General features: G+C 34.7%; 4 protein-coding genes across 6 annotated transcripts; 3 read left to right on the top strand and 1 right to left on the bottom strand.

Moving 5' to 3' along the window:
* Positions 1-435: 435 nt before the first annotated feature.
* LOC108843283 (putative glucose-6-phosphate 1-epimerase) lies at positions 436-2727 on the top strand. The gene is made up of 8 exons (XM_018616445.2): positions 436-866; positions 1062-1136; positions 1221-1277; positions 1374-1534; positions 1762-1896; positions 1977-2079; positions 2159-2258; positions 2363-2727. The coding sequence occupies exons 1-8, from the start codon at positions 717-719 to the stop codon at positions 2551-2553; spliced, it is 972 nt and encodes a 323-aa protein (XP_018471947.1). The 5' UTR covers positions 436-716; the 3' UTR covers positions 2554-2727.
* Positions 2728-3105: 378 nt separating this feature from the next.
* LOC108842183 (putative glucose-6-phosphate 1-epimerase) lies at positions 3106-6877 on the top strand. The gene is made up of 8 exons (XM_057003218.1): positions 3106-3428; positions 3873-3947; positions 4076-4132; positions 4210-4370; positions 6054-6188; positions 6279-6381; positions 6451-6550; positions 6639-6877. Exons 1-8 carry the CDS (start codon positions 3270-3272, stop codon positions 6797-6799), a joined length of 951 nt encoding a protein of 316 aa, XP_056859198.1. The 5' UTR covers positions 3106-3269; the 3' UTR covers positions 6800-6877.
* A 461-nt stretch (positions 6878-7338) lies between these two features.
* On the top strand, positions 7339-8564 carry LOC108842184 (nifU-like protein 3, chloroplastic). Of its 2 annotated transcripts, none has more exons than XM_018615020.2 (4): positions 7339-7590; positions 7669-7789; positions 7862-8172; positions 8284-8564. In XM_018615020.2, exons 1-4 carry the CDS (start codon positions 7489-7491, stop codon positions 8473-8475), a joined length of 726 nt encoding a protein of 241 aa, XP_018470522.1. In that variant the 5' UTR covers positions 7339-7488; the 3' UTR covers positions 8476-8564. The 2 variants fall into 2 exon arrangements, with proteins under 2 accessions (XP_018470522.1, XP_018470524.1); XM_018615022.2 differs by having other exon boundaries at positions 7341-7590; positions 7871-8172.
* Positions 8565-8702: 138 nt separating this feature from the next.
* On the bottom strand, positions 8703-11924 carry LOC130508042 (putative clathrin assembly protein At4g25940). Of its 2 annotated transcripts, XM_057003211.1 has the most exons (14): positions 11707-11922; positions 11546-11615; positions 11361-11458; positions 11135-11273; positions 10922-11049; positions 10718-10831; positions 10525-10641; positions 10372-10437; positions 10215-10295; positions 10053-10130; positions 9757-9969; positions 9604-9679; positions 9365-9504; positions 8703-9260 (listed from the first exon to the last, which is right to left on the bottom strand). In XM_057003211.1, the coding sequence occupies exons 1-14, from the start codon at positions 11794-11796 to the stop codon at positions 8859-8861; spliced, it is 1812 nt and encodes a 603-aa protein (XP_056859191.1). In that variant the 5' UTR covers positions 11797-11922; the 3' UTR covers positions 8703-8858. The 2 variants fall into 2 exon arrangements, with proteins under 2 accessions (XP_056859191.1, XP_056859190.1); XM_057003210.1 differs by having other exon boundaries at positions 10718-11049; positions 11707-11924.
* Positions 11925-12366: the final 442 nt, after the last annotated feature.

Genomic DNA, 12366 nt, shown 5'->3' on the forward strand with positions numbered 1-12366 from the left:
AACATGACATGTTAACTCGAGTGCATTTAACGTGGGACCAGAAGATATTAAATTAGTGATTATGTCTACATGTTGATGGTTACCTTTTCATTCAAAAAAAGATACTTTACTATTGAAGTTCAATAATTATTGATAAAAAAGTAATTTAATATAGCAATATATGTCATTTAGTAATTTAATATAGCAATATATGACGGATAATGATAATATAGCAATTTAATATAGCAATTTAATATAGTAATTTAATATAGCAATATATGTCATTTAGTAATTTAATATAGCAATATATGTCATTTAGTAATTTAATATAGCAAGATACTTTACTATTGAAGTTCAATATTTGCACTTTGAAGTTCAATAATTATTGATAAAAAAGTAATTTAATATAGCAATATATGACGGAATTTTTTTTAAAAACGTATAATACGTCAATAGATTAGAATGAAATGGGTAACCGGAGTAATCGGCGTGGATATTGGATAAGAATAAGATCAAGAGCAGGCAAACAAGACTATTCTTGTTTCTTTGTTCAACATAATAAAGTCTTCTCTTCAAAATCAAAATTAGTGGAGTTGTCCGTTATTACTCGTTTTTGCGTTCAGACGTTGACTTTCTCTTAATTCCCATTGGCCTATTTAATCGAATTAAAAGGATACAAAACTTTCAACAAAGTATCGTCCTCGTGAGTGAACAGTGTGAGTAGACGACGATTCACGATGGGGAATAAGGCAAACCTGATCTTCTTATGGGCTATGCTCGTTGCAGTAGTCGCCATGGCCACGGAGCATCGTGCCTTTGAACGTACTAAGGGCATCAATGGTCTCGACAAGCTCATCGTCCGCGACCGTCGCGGTCGATCTTTCGAGGTACTCTTCTTTGTCTGATTATTACATACGGAACAACCAGATCAGCCCGTGTTAATGTTTGGGAATTATTATCAGTTTTGACTTCTGATCGGATGATCGTTATATATAGCCGACAATTGGTTTCACCTTATCTTTTTAGGATTTAATAATTTATATATAATTCATTTTCTTCAATATTCGTTAAAACAATTTCAGGTTTACTTGTATGGAGGTCAAGTGACTTCTTGGAAAAATGAGAAAGGAGAGGAATTACTATTTATGAGTACCAAGGTACTTGAGATTCACCCTTGTTTATGAGCTTGTATGAGCTCCAAAATGAGTGAGATCTGAGATAATGTGTTATGTACTGTGCAGGCTATATTCCAGCCACCGACACCTATTCGTGGAGGGATTCCAGTATTGTTTCCGCAAGTATGTGTTTAAGAATGTTCCTTTTGCTTTTTTACTTTTGTTATTGAATGATATATACGTGTTGTTAATGAAATGCTTTTTTTCCTGTAAATGCAGTACGCTAACACTGGTCCACTTCCCTCACATGGGTTTGTCAGACAAAGGTTTTGGGAAGTTGATGCTAATCCACCTCCTATACATTCACATCCTTCTTCTGGTGCTCACGTTGACCTCATCCTTAAATCATCCGAAGCTGATTTGAAGATCTGGCCTCATAAGTAAACATTCTTGAACCTCTCTCTCTCTCTCTTTTTCATATTCTTAAATATTTTTCAACTATATGTTACAATATCCCAAATGAAAATGATTCAAAATATAAATGATATGATATAAATCTCTGGAATTGTTAATTAGTTTTGAGTTGAAACCGGCAGCATATAAGCCTCTTTTTGGTTCAATTCTCACTTAAAAGCAGCCTTGTGACCACCTCTTTTATGTCTTTCAGATTTATATATCGCCTGAGAGTAGCTTTGGGGCATGGTGGAGACTTGATTTTGACACCTCGTATTAAAAACTCTGATGTAGAGCCGTTTAACTTCACATTTGGTTTTCATCCCTATTTCTCTGTTTCCGATATCAGGTAATCTCATCGCAGTTTTACAAAAATATATTGTTGTGTTGGTGTTAGTATATAAAGTTATATCTGCTTCTTGTTTTCAGTCAAATCCAGGTGGAAGGATTGCAAAATTTGGATTATCTTGACCAACAAAAGAACAGAACACGTTTCACTGACCATGGCAAATTTATAACTTTTAATTCACAGGTAAGCTTTAATTATCTTTTTTTTTCAACTGCATGTATCAACACTAGTATGAAAAAACACTGCTAACTCTTCAAAATAGCTTGACAGGCTTTACTTAAGGACTCCAAATACGCTCAGAATCGTGGACCACAAGAAAAATAAGACAATCGTGGTACGCAAGGAAGGACAAGCTGATGCAGGTAATGACTTGCATTTTCTTATTCATAATTTTATGAACATATGGGCACATAAATATATTGTTCTAGTAACGATGGATCATTTATAATGATAATACAATATGCAGTGGTGTGGAATCCATGGGACAAGAAAGTGTCAGATTTGGGAGTTGAAGATTACAGAAGTTTTGTTGCTGTAGAACCCGTTGCGGTCGAGAAACCGATCATATTGAAACCTGGACAAGAGTGGAAAGCGATAGTCCACGTGTCTGTGGTTCCTTCTGGTTGCTCCAGGAAGTCATGCATTCCTCATAAATAAAAACTTTTAAAAAATGCCGTTACAGAAAATACTATACGTTACAGAATCATATGTTGAACACCGAGTCAGGATCCACACCTGACCTTACCAGTTTATTTGTTTCGTAATTTTCGTATTCTTGGATCATGTTATCTACAATAATTGATATTTTCAATAATAATTTCAATTTTAGTTCTCTAGCTTGTCTGCCATATAAATTTTACCGTTGTTGATTAATACAAAATATTTCAGTTTTCAACTAAAGATAATAAAATATTGTTAAAAAAACAGAAAAAGAAATGAAAAGAGATGGAAAGAAACTGTTGAGAAGATAGGTTCAAAGGAATAATAGAAGTTTTTTTTTTTTGAAACTAATAATAGAAGTGTTGCATTGAGATTGTAACGTGTTTAGTATAGCAATATGTGTATGAATCGTAAGGCGACGAACAAGAGCAGATGTGGCGTTATTATCGTTGTTTTTGAGCAAGATGGGATAAAATCAGGCTTTTCTTTATATGGTCAACATAATGATCTTCTTTCCTACAAAACTTTTGGTCAACATAAATAGTCTTTTCTTAAATTAAATGATTGGAACTGTACGACTTTCTTTCTGTATTTAGGCATCGTACTATTTTCACCTTCTGTTTCTTTGGTGTATATATGGAACGAAAAAAGATAAGAGAATTTGGACAAGGTATCTTCTTCGTGAGCTACATTGAAGGAGAGAATAAATAACTATGGGGAATAAGGGAAATCTCGGATATTTAATCTTCTTATGGGCTACTCTCGTTGCAGTAGTCGCCATGGCCACCGCGCAGCGTCCCTTTGAGCGGACTAAGGGCATCAATGGTCTTGAAAAGATCATCGTCCGTGACGATCATGGCAGATCTTTTGAGGTATTTGTTTTGGTTTTAACTAAGATAGATATTGCATAATCGTAAAGAAAAAAAATTGAAGTTGCAAAATGAGAGAAAACATGTAGTTTGAAAAGTGAATAAACTTGTTACAAAATGAGAGGAAATATGTAGATTGAAAAAGGAATGACATTCCCCTATATGTGTGACTGGATAAATTTGCAGAACCATATAAAATGGTAGAACTTACTAATATGTACACCTACACCTATTTAAGAAGCAAATAATATATTTAAGAGGCAAATAATGAATTTCAATATATTATCCTAAGGGATGGATATCCAAAACTTAATGTGTTTTGGCCTCAAGTCATGTTTTCAGTAGGGTCTCGCTATAAATTAATTAGTGATTAATGCTATCTAGATTTCAAGTTCCGAATTGTTCGGTGCAGATTATCATTCCTTTACTTAGTGAAAATAATTTCAGGTATATATGTATGGAGGTCAAGTAGCTTCTTGGAAGAATGAAAAAGGAGAGGAGTTACTTGTTATGAGTAGCAAGGTACTTCGTTTTCAGTCCATCAATCTTTACTTCAATGGGCATGTAGATGAATAAGTGGTTAGTGCCTATTAGTATGATCTCCAAAAATCAAGATAACTATAAAATCATGTGTTATATGTATTGTGCAGGCTATATTCAATCCTCCAACACCAATTCGTGGAGGAATTCCAATATTGTTTCCGCAAGTATGTGCTTTCAGTTTTTCTTTATTTTTAAACACCTTTTTGTTTGTTAATGAAATGTTTTTTTTCTGTAAATGCAGTACGCTAACACTGGTCCACTTCCCTCACATGGGTTTGTCAGACAAAGGTTCTGGGAAATCGACACTAATCCACCTCAGTTGCCATCAAACTCTTACTATAAAGCTTGGGTTGATCTAATTCTAAGGTCATCCCAAGATGATTTGAAGATCTGGCCTCATAAGTTAGTTTCTCGAAACCTCTATTTTACTTTCATTTTCTTACAACATGTTCAACATACATATTTGGCTATATCCATCTATTTTATTAAAGGTGAAGTACAAATTCGGTGCGTTTGGATACTTGGATAAGATTAATAAAAAAATTTGGTGTGTTTGGTTATAGCTATAAAAAATGGAGTGTTTGGAAACTTGAATAGTAGTATCTATTAATTGTGTTTCCATATTTCACTTAGTTTAACAATTTAATTAATTATATTACCTTAATAATAAATTATATCATTAATTATATTACCATAATAATAATAGTGCATATTTTTATTTATTAGTTAATCAATATTAACTTTGTGCCAATTATAAAATCAAAAATGCTAAATAATTAGGTTTTACATATGATTAAACTTTTGGTTTATTTTATTTTACTAAAATATTTTTATTTTAGTTACCGGTGGAAAATTACGTACCCAAAAACATAGTTCAAAAATATGTTTTGTGAATAAAATAATAACTTAAATCAAAATACTTAAAATGTCCTACATTTATTGTCACTTAATTTTCCACTCCATATAATTATTTTACTTGATAAAAAAACTCTTTCTATTTCACTTAATTTAGCAAAACACATAAAACAGTTTTTTATTAATTTATATAATCATTTAGACATGAACATTATCTGTCTATTTAGGTACATGTTGTTCTTTTCGGGTATCTTTTTTTTTGGTAACCAAGTCCCGCTTGAATATTATAAACTCATGTGTGGATTTTGAGTTGGATCATTCTAGATCTAGATGAATTCGGTTCTGATGTATAGGAACCTAAAAATATCTAAATAACCAATGTATCTAAAACGGGTTCGGATATTTGTAACAAAAATAACCATATAACCTGATTCGGTCCAGATCTTTTGAGTATCGTTAGTTACCAGATCTTTTGAATATCGATGTATAAAAATATATTTCACGGGCCAATTTAACAAAATATTAATTGGTTCAGTTGAAATAAATATATTTTTAAAAAATTATATGAACTGAAAAAACCACTATAAGAGTACTTACATTTGGATTCAAATCATTTTTTTAATAACAAACTACACAAATATGTTGATTTGTATACAAATTTAAATTACAATGTAAATATTTAATTGAACACAATTAATACAGAAATATGTCACATTGTTTAAACAAAATATCAAAGTAAACAGTTGCGTTCTAAAATCATTTATTTTAACAACAAGCCAAATAAATATGTTGATTGGAGAGGGAATAAAATAAAGCCAGAGAAATACATAGTTTACCAGAGACACTCTATATGTCAAATTTATTATAAAGAAATTTTTACTAAGATAAATACATTCAATAATTACAAACAAATAATATATTTCATAAAAGTAAAAAATAATATCCGCGCTTCGATATGTTGATTGGAGAGGGAATAAAACAAAGTTAGAGAAACACATAGTTTACCAGAAACACTATGTGTGTCAAATTTATTATAAAGAAAGTTTTACTAAAATAAATATGTTCAATAATTACAAACAAATAATATATTTCATAAAAGTAAAAAATAATATCCGCGCTTTTGAAGCGCGGGTCAAAATCTAGTGTACATTAAATGTCAATCATATCTTCTTTTGTATAGTTAATATCTCACGGAAAATAATATCCTTATGACCTCTGTATCCATTTCAGGTTTGAGTATAGACTAAGAGTACATTTGGGACCGGAAGGAGATTTGGTTTTGACATCTCGTGTTAAGAATACTGATGTAAAGCCGTTTAACTTCACAATGGCTCTTCACCCCTATTTCTCTGTTTCCGATATCAGGTAAGCAGTTCTTGTTTTTGGTTCTGCTGGTCATAGTATATATACTATACTATATGGAGTTATATTACATGAGCTTCTTCTTGCGTTCAGTGAAATCCAGGTGGACGGATTGCAGAACTTGGATTATCTTGACCAACTAAAGAAGAGAACACGTTTCACTGATCATGACAAGTCTATAACTTTTAAATCTCAGGTAATCTTTGTTTCATATTTCATTACTAGTCAAAGTAGGAAAAAAACAAAATAAATCTTTTGAAAATAGTTTGACAGGATATACCTAAGCACTCCAAATGACATCAGAATCGTGGACAAGAAGAAACAGAAGACTATTGTTGTACACAAAGAGGGACAAGTTGATGCTGGTAAAAAGAAAAAAAAAACTTAAAGATCTTGTATACGTGATTGTGTATGTTTTATAGTAGTAATGAAGGAATGTAATTAATTATGCAGTGGTGTGGAACCCATGGGAGAAGAAAGTGGAGGACTTGGGAACTGAAGACTACAGGCGTTTTGTAACGGTGGAAAGTGCTGCGGTAGAGAAACCGATCATAGTGAATCCAGGACAAGAGTGGAAAGGAATACTCCAAATGAGTGTGGTTCCTTCGAGTTGATCCAGTAGAAAGCTTGATATAAAGAAAGTCATGTATTCATATTTCCCCTCATACTAAAAAAAAATATATAAAAAAGTATACTTATGTCAGGATCCAAACCAGACATTGGTTTTGTAAAATTTAGAATCCTGTACTAAACTCTAAAAAAACAAAAGTACTGAGCATCTCCATTGAGAGTTCTTGAGGAGGGTTCATGCCTTTCCCAAAAAAAAAAAATAGTAAAATAAATAAATCCCATGAACCTCTCTCCACCGAAGCTCTTTCCGGTGAACCCCTCTTTCCTGAAGTTCATCACTGTAGCGTGGATTCCACGTGTTGTGGCGGCCCACGATTGGTCTATTTTTTTTTTTTTTTTGAAAAAAAAATTCAAAAAAATAAAATAAAAAATTTTAATAATTAAAAATTAAAAAGATGAACCCGAAGAGGGGGTTCACCAATGGAGATGCTAAAGGGACACAAAAGTTTATGATGTTTGTCCAAAAAAAAAAATTAATTATTAAAGTGAAAATAATATTGGCCACAAAAAATGAAACCAGACGTCTCATCATCTCTTCATCCACCAATGAAAAAGTTCAGTCTTTTTTTTTGTTTCCACAGTCTGTTCACTCCCCCCAGATTATCAAGCCGAGATTCGAGAAGGGTTTCTTTAACGTCTTGAAACCTTCTCGATCGTAAATCGACGAACTGAAATGGTTTCGGTTTCGGGTCAATCCCGGATTACGACGATGAACCTCTCACTCTCCTCGGCTGAGAAGAGCTCTAATTATCGCTCCTCGCTCCTCAATTCTAAGGTATTGTTTTCACCTTCATCGTCGTTCCCTTGTAGAAAAATAACTTCTTCTTTTTTTTCTTCCTTGGCGTTGTGTTAGAACGCAGTTTCAGATAGTTACGGGGTCTCATCCAAAAGCAGCACATTCCTCAGGGGCCAATTCCAAAGAATACAACTTTCTTATGCTCGCCAAACTCGACAACCTTTGCCAAAACGTGCAGGTAAAAAAACTAGTATTAATTTGATCACCAAAATCTCTTAGAACGTTTTAAATTGTGATTAGGTTCTTGTAGTATATATAGGTCACATTGTGTCTCCGAGCTGCGTGATGCCGTTGACGGAGGAGAACGTGGAGAGAGTGCTCGACGAGGTACGCCCGGCCCTAATGGCGGACGGAGGAAACGTGGCGCTGCACGAGATAGACGGACTCGTGGTGGTTCTTAAGCTGCAAGGAGCTTGCGGTTCGTGTCCTAGCTCCTCGATGACGTTAAAGATGGGAATCGAGAGCCGTCTCCGCGACAAGATTCCGGAGATCATGTCCGTCGAGCAGTTTCTCGAAGCAGAGACTGGAGGGTTGGATCTGAACGAGGAAAACATCGAAAAGGTTTTATTTTAAACGAAATAAAAGTTTTGGGGTGAAGTTGATATTTTTTAAAAAGTTATTTTCAATTTCTGGCCACTTAGTTTTGAAATTTATATGGATGACTATGTTCAGGTTCTCTCTGAGCTACGGCCTTACCTATCAGGGACAGGAGGTGGAGGGCTTGAGCTGGTTCAGATCGATGGTTATATAGTTAAGATTCGGCTCACTGGACCAGCTGCTGGAGTCATGACGGTTCGTGTCGCGTTGACTCAGAAACTGAGAGAAAACATTCCTTCAATAGGTGCAGTCCAGCTTCTAGAGTGACACTCATTGACCTTTTTTGTATTTAACTTGTATTATACATCTCCTACAAGGGCTTATTTTCGATTCACAATATACATTTTCAAAACTAACATCCACACAGAAGAAATGATTTCATTAAGGTCTAACTAAGTTCCCTTACTAGCCTCCTCCACTCTCTTACTACTTTACTAGTGACTTTGATTAATTCAGGTTACGTTTTATACAAGTAACCGAGTTTAATCCGCTTCTTGAGCATTTGAGGGTTTTATATAATCAAATTAAGAAATCACCAGTGAAGTTAGGTATCTAGTAAGAATGAAAGAATAGCACCCTGAATAAATTCAAACGGAAACACGCTCAAAACCATGCATGAGAAGAGTGAATAAGCTCTCTTATTTATCACTCTAGAGGAGCATATGATTATGTATGTTTTGCTGCTGCTGCTGACCAGATGAGCCTGGCGGAGCGGGGAGGGCAAGGAAATGGTCTCCAAAAGGATTAGAAGGAGAAGGACCTGCGGCTGAGAACTGATGATGATGATAGTCATGGGGATTAGAGTAACTATAGGGATTTTGATGCATCATCATCTGTTGTTGCTGTTGTTGTGCCATTTGAACGTTAGTGGGAGGAGCAATGTTGTTCGACATTGCAAAGGGATCTTGTTGCATCTCGAATGGGTTTTGTGGTGGTGCTGCTGCTCTCTCAGTGCCACCGTGTCCATAGCCAGCATTGGTTAGTTGTATCTGTCTCCTCGCTGAATCATCTTCGTAAAGACTATCAAGCAATAGCTTGTCGAATCCTCCTGCCTATAAAATACAACAAGAGAGAACCAAAATAAAACATGTAAGTTTTGACACCAAAAGTAGCTAGAGAGTATCAAATTTAGATAAATGGTGTTGGACTTCATTACAAATTTGGTGTCAGGCGCTGAGCGGTGAATGTTGTTGTTGTTGTTGTTGTTGTTTTGAGGAGTGACCAGTGCTAGCTCCCAACCGGATCCACCGGTTTCTATTAAGCTTAAACTATTGGATGGACCTGGAACTTCATGACCTGTACAGACCAATAACAAGTTTAGCATCTTGGTTTCTTCCTCCGATATTGTTTTAACAATGTTTACACCAAAGATATATTAGCGGTTGTTCTGGCTACCTGGTGGATATATTGCCAGAGCCAATGCATTGCGGTCTTCTATCTCTGCGGCTTTTGGGTTTATCTCACTTAGGCCCTGTGAAGGAGAAAAAGGGTCAAGGGCGGTTTCAGAAATGTCAATACATTAGATGATGTGTAGAAAAGAAGATTCACCAGCAAGTCATCCGTGTCTATCAAGAAAGAAGGTTTAGTATCTTCTTCTATTTGTTCTGTCTCCTCTTCCTCTTCTTCAATAAGTGGCTGGTCTCCTTCAGTGTTTTCATTTTGATTTTCTGTTTCTGTAGGTTCTTCAGGCTGAGCAGACTGTTCTTCTTCTTCTTCTTTTTCTTTTTCTTCTTCATCTTCCTCCTCTTTTTCCTGATACTCCTGTTAGAAAACCAGAATGCCAACCATATATAAACTTGCTAATAGACTTTTAACCAAATATGTGGTGAGATAAAACTTTGTACCAGCTTTTTCTGTACAGAACCACTTTGAGGCGCTTCTCTGATGTATTCTTCCATTGTTGCAAGGAAAGACGGAGGAGGCTGAAACAAGTTTTAGATATAAGGTCTTATGAGCTGATCAATCTCATATCATAAACAGACAAAAAAATGTTTTTTAAAGTGAACCTGTCTCAGTGTTGGGAACTGAAAGTTCCTTGCTAGCTCTAGACTTTTGCAGTACTCATAAAAATCAGCCAGGTTTTCAGCCTGTGAAGTGGAAAACATTGTAACAGTCAAGCTTAATGATGATTGATACTATAAGTCTAGCTTTTAAATTCTTAACCTGTTGGCCAGCTCGTTTGTATATATTCAGAGCTTTAACTGCATCATGTCTTGACATCTCAAAGAACTACATAGAGAGAACAGATACATACTTTAGTAACACCCAATATAAATCAAAGTGATACTAAACTAGAGAAAGGAGATTTCTACAAACCAAGTCTACAAGATTAATGATTCCATCATTAATGGCACAGTATATTTTGAAGCTTTCTTTAAGCACCAATGCAAGAGCGTATTGGATTAGGTAGTTGCTATAGCCTGCGCCTTCAGGCTGCAAAACTGAAAACACATTAAGAAACCATTCGTTGTAAAATAAAAATAAAAAAAAAGTTGATAAAAAACTTTACCTTACAACCGGTAAGTCTGAAAAGAAGCTGCTGCAAAGCAGGCAACTGCTCAAGCAGTTCTTCATTAGATAACATCCTTGTTCTATACGTTTGAGAAGCATTGAAATCCACGTTCTGAACAATATATTTGTTGTTATAAAACATATTAGTTTTAATTCTTATTTTTTGTGTTGGTTTTAAATGATGAGAAGCTCCAAAACAAACCTTTGAAGATGCACCTGAACCTTTTGGTAAACGTTCTGCTTCTATGTCATACTTCAAAACACGGTAGCATTCAAGACGCTCTTCTAGGAAAAGCGCGTATGTTCTAATCCATGCAGAGCAATCCCAAGCTTCAACACCATGCAAATGATCAAGGAAATGTATTTTAAGCAATGTTTCATTAACTTACCAAAGATTCATTATTATCATATCTACCTAGAGGACTTGTATCGTCTTTGAAGTTAGATATACGAAGTATATGTCCTCTGTGTGAATAATTGAGAAGCTCATCTCTGAATGTTGGGTCACCTTCTCTTAGTGTTCTGTGAATGACTATTAAAACCTTAATAGCCACCTACGTGTTTAGAAAACAATTTAGGGCAGAGTCCAAAGAGAGAGTTCATGAAATTGAAGAAAGTGTGTGTGTGTTTAAGTGACTCACAACCCAATTGTGAGTTCTAGATAATCTCTTGGCTAGTGCGTGAATGCAGAAAGCAACATCTGCTCGTGGTCTTACCGCAGATGTTGCAGAGAATATTTCTGTAGAAGATTACAAAAACAGAAAACTCTTATCGAATCAGAAACTCGTTAATCCATGGGTATGTGTGTATAAGAATGAAACTGTACTGCGAATATGGCGTTCTTTGGGAGCAGATTCAACGTGATTTGTGGCTTTGACGATGGCAACATCCAAATCCTGTTTGCCATTTATTTTCAAATCAATTCATAGGTATCATTTTAAGAGAACGTTTTCAAGAAGAGGAGACACACACAAAATGTAATCTGACCTTAAATTCGCTGTTGACCTTTGCGATGCTGACTGTTGTGGAATCTTTAAGGGCTCCGACGGCTTTTCGGAAGCTGTGAAAAGTTGACATGGAGCGATGATCTGTGTCTGAAAAATCGCTTTGATTATTCAGACGGGATTGAGGAAGAAGAAGAAGACCGAGTTTGGTATACTTCTTTTAGTCGCCTTGTAACAAACAGAACACAATGTATGTTTTTTAAAAAAACAGAACAAAACAGAACACCATAACAGACTTTTCCACAAGCTCCTCTCTTCTCTCTCTTACCCCACCATGACGTTCGCAACGGAATATTGATGATCTGGTGATTTTTGTTCATTTTTAATTTAATAGCTAGATTTTGACCCGCGCTTCGAAAGCGCGGGTATTATTTTTTACTTTTATGAAATATATTATTTGTTTGTAATTATTGAACATATTTATTTTAGAAAAAAAAATTTTATAATAAATTTGACACACATAGTGTCTCAGGTAAACTATGTGTTTCTCTAACTTTGTTTTATGTCTCTCCCCAATCAACATATCGAAGCGCGGATATTATTTTTTACTTTTATGAAATATATTATTTGTTTGTAATTATTGAATGTATTTATCTTAGTAAAAATTTCTTTATAATAAATTTGACATATAGAGTGTCTCTGG

This window comes from Raphanus sativus, chromosome 2, assembly GCF_000801105.2.
Source record: "Raphanus sativus cultivar WK10039 chromosome 2, ASM80110v3, whole genome shotgun sequence".
Taxonomy (NCBI): domain Eukaryota; kingdom Viridiplantae; phylum Streptophyta; class Magnoliopsida; order Brassicales; family Brassicaceae; genus Raphanus; species Raphanus sativus.

What these genes read in the sequence shown, in the direction of transcription:
- LOC108843283 (XM_018616445.2), top strand. Translation starts at nt 717, where the DNA reads ATGGGGAATAAGGCAAACCTGATCTTCTTATGGGCTATGCTCGTTGCA. An exon ending in TTATAACTTTTAATTCACAG is followed by an intron (nt 2,080 to 2,158) that starts GTAAGCTTTAAT and finishes TCTTCAAAATAG; the next exon opens with CTTGACAGGCTTTACTTAAG. An exon ending in GGAAGGACAAGCTGATGCAG is followed by an intron (nt 2,259 to 2,362) that starts GTAATGACTTGC and finishes TACAATATGCAG; the next exon opens with TGGTGTGGAATCCATGGGAC.
- LOC130508042 (XM_057003210.1), bottom strand. Translation starts at nt 11,796, where the DNA reads ATGTCAACTTTTCACAGCTTCCGAAAAGCCGTCGGAGCCCTTAAAGAT. An exon ending in CTAGAACTCACAATTGGGTT is followed by an intron (nt 11,274 to 11,360) that starts GTGAGTCACTTA and finishes CTAAACACGTAG; the next exon opens with GTGGCTATTAAGGTTTTAAT. An exon ending in ACAAACGAGCTGGCCAACAG is followed by an intron (nt 10,296 to 10,371) that starts GTTAAGAATTTA and finishes TCCACTTCACAG; the next exon opens with GCTGAAAACCTGGCTGATTT.
- LOC108842183 (XM_057003218.1), top strand. Translation starts at nt 3,270, where the DNA reads ATGGGGAATAAGGGAAATCTCGGATATTTAATCTTCTTATGGGCTACT. An exon ending in ATCATGGCAGATCTTTTGAG is followed by an intron (nt 3,429 to 3,872) that starts GTATTTGTTTTG and finishes AAATAATTTCAG; the next exon opens with GTATATATGTATGGAGGTCA. An exon ending in TACTTGTTATGAGTAGCAAG is followed by an intron (nt 3,948 to 4,075) that starts GTACTTCGTTTT and finishes TGTATTGTGCAG; the next exon opens with GCTATATTCAATCCTCCAAC.
- LOC108842184 (XM_018615020.2), top strand. Translation starts at nt 7,489, where the DNA reads ATGGTTTCGGTTTCGGGTCAATCCCGGATTACGACGATGAACCTCTCA. An exon ending in CCTCGCTCCTCAATTCTAAG is followed by an intron (nt 7,591 to 7,668) that starts GTATTGTTTTCA and finishes GCGTTGTGTTAG; the next exon opens with AACGCAGTTTCAGATAGTTA. An exon ending in ACCTTTGCCAAAACGTGCAG is followed by an intron (nt 7,790 to 7,861) that starts GTAAAAAAACTA and finishes AGGTTCTTGTAG; the next exon opens with TATATATAGGTCACATTGTG.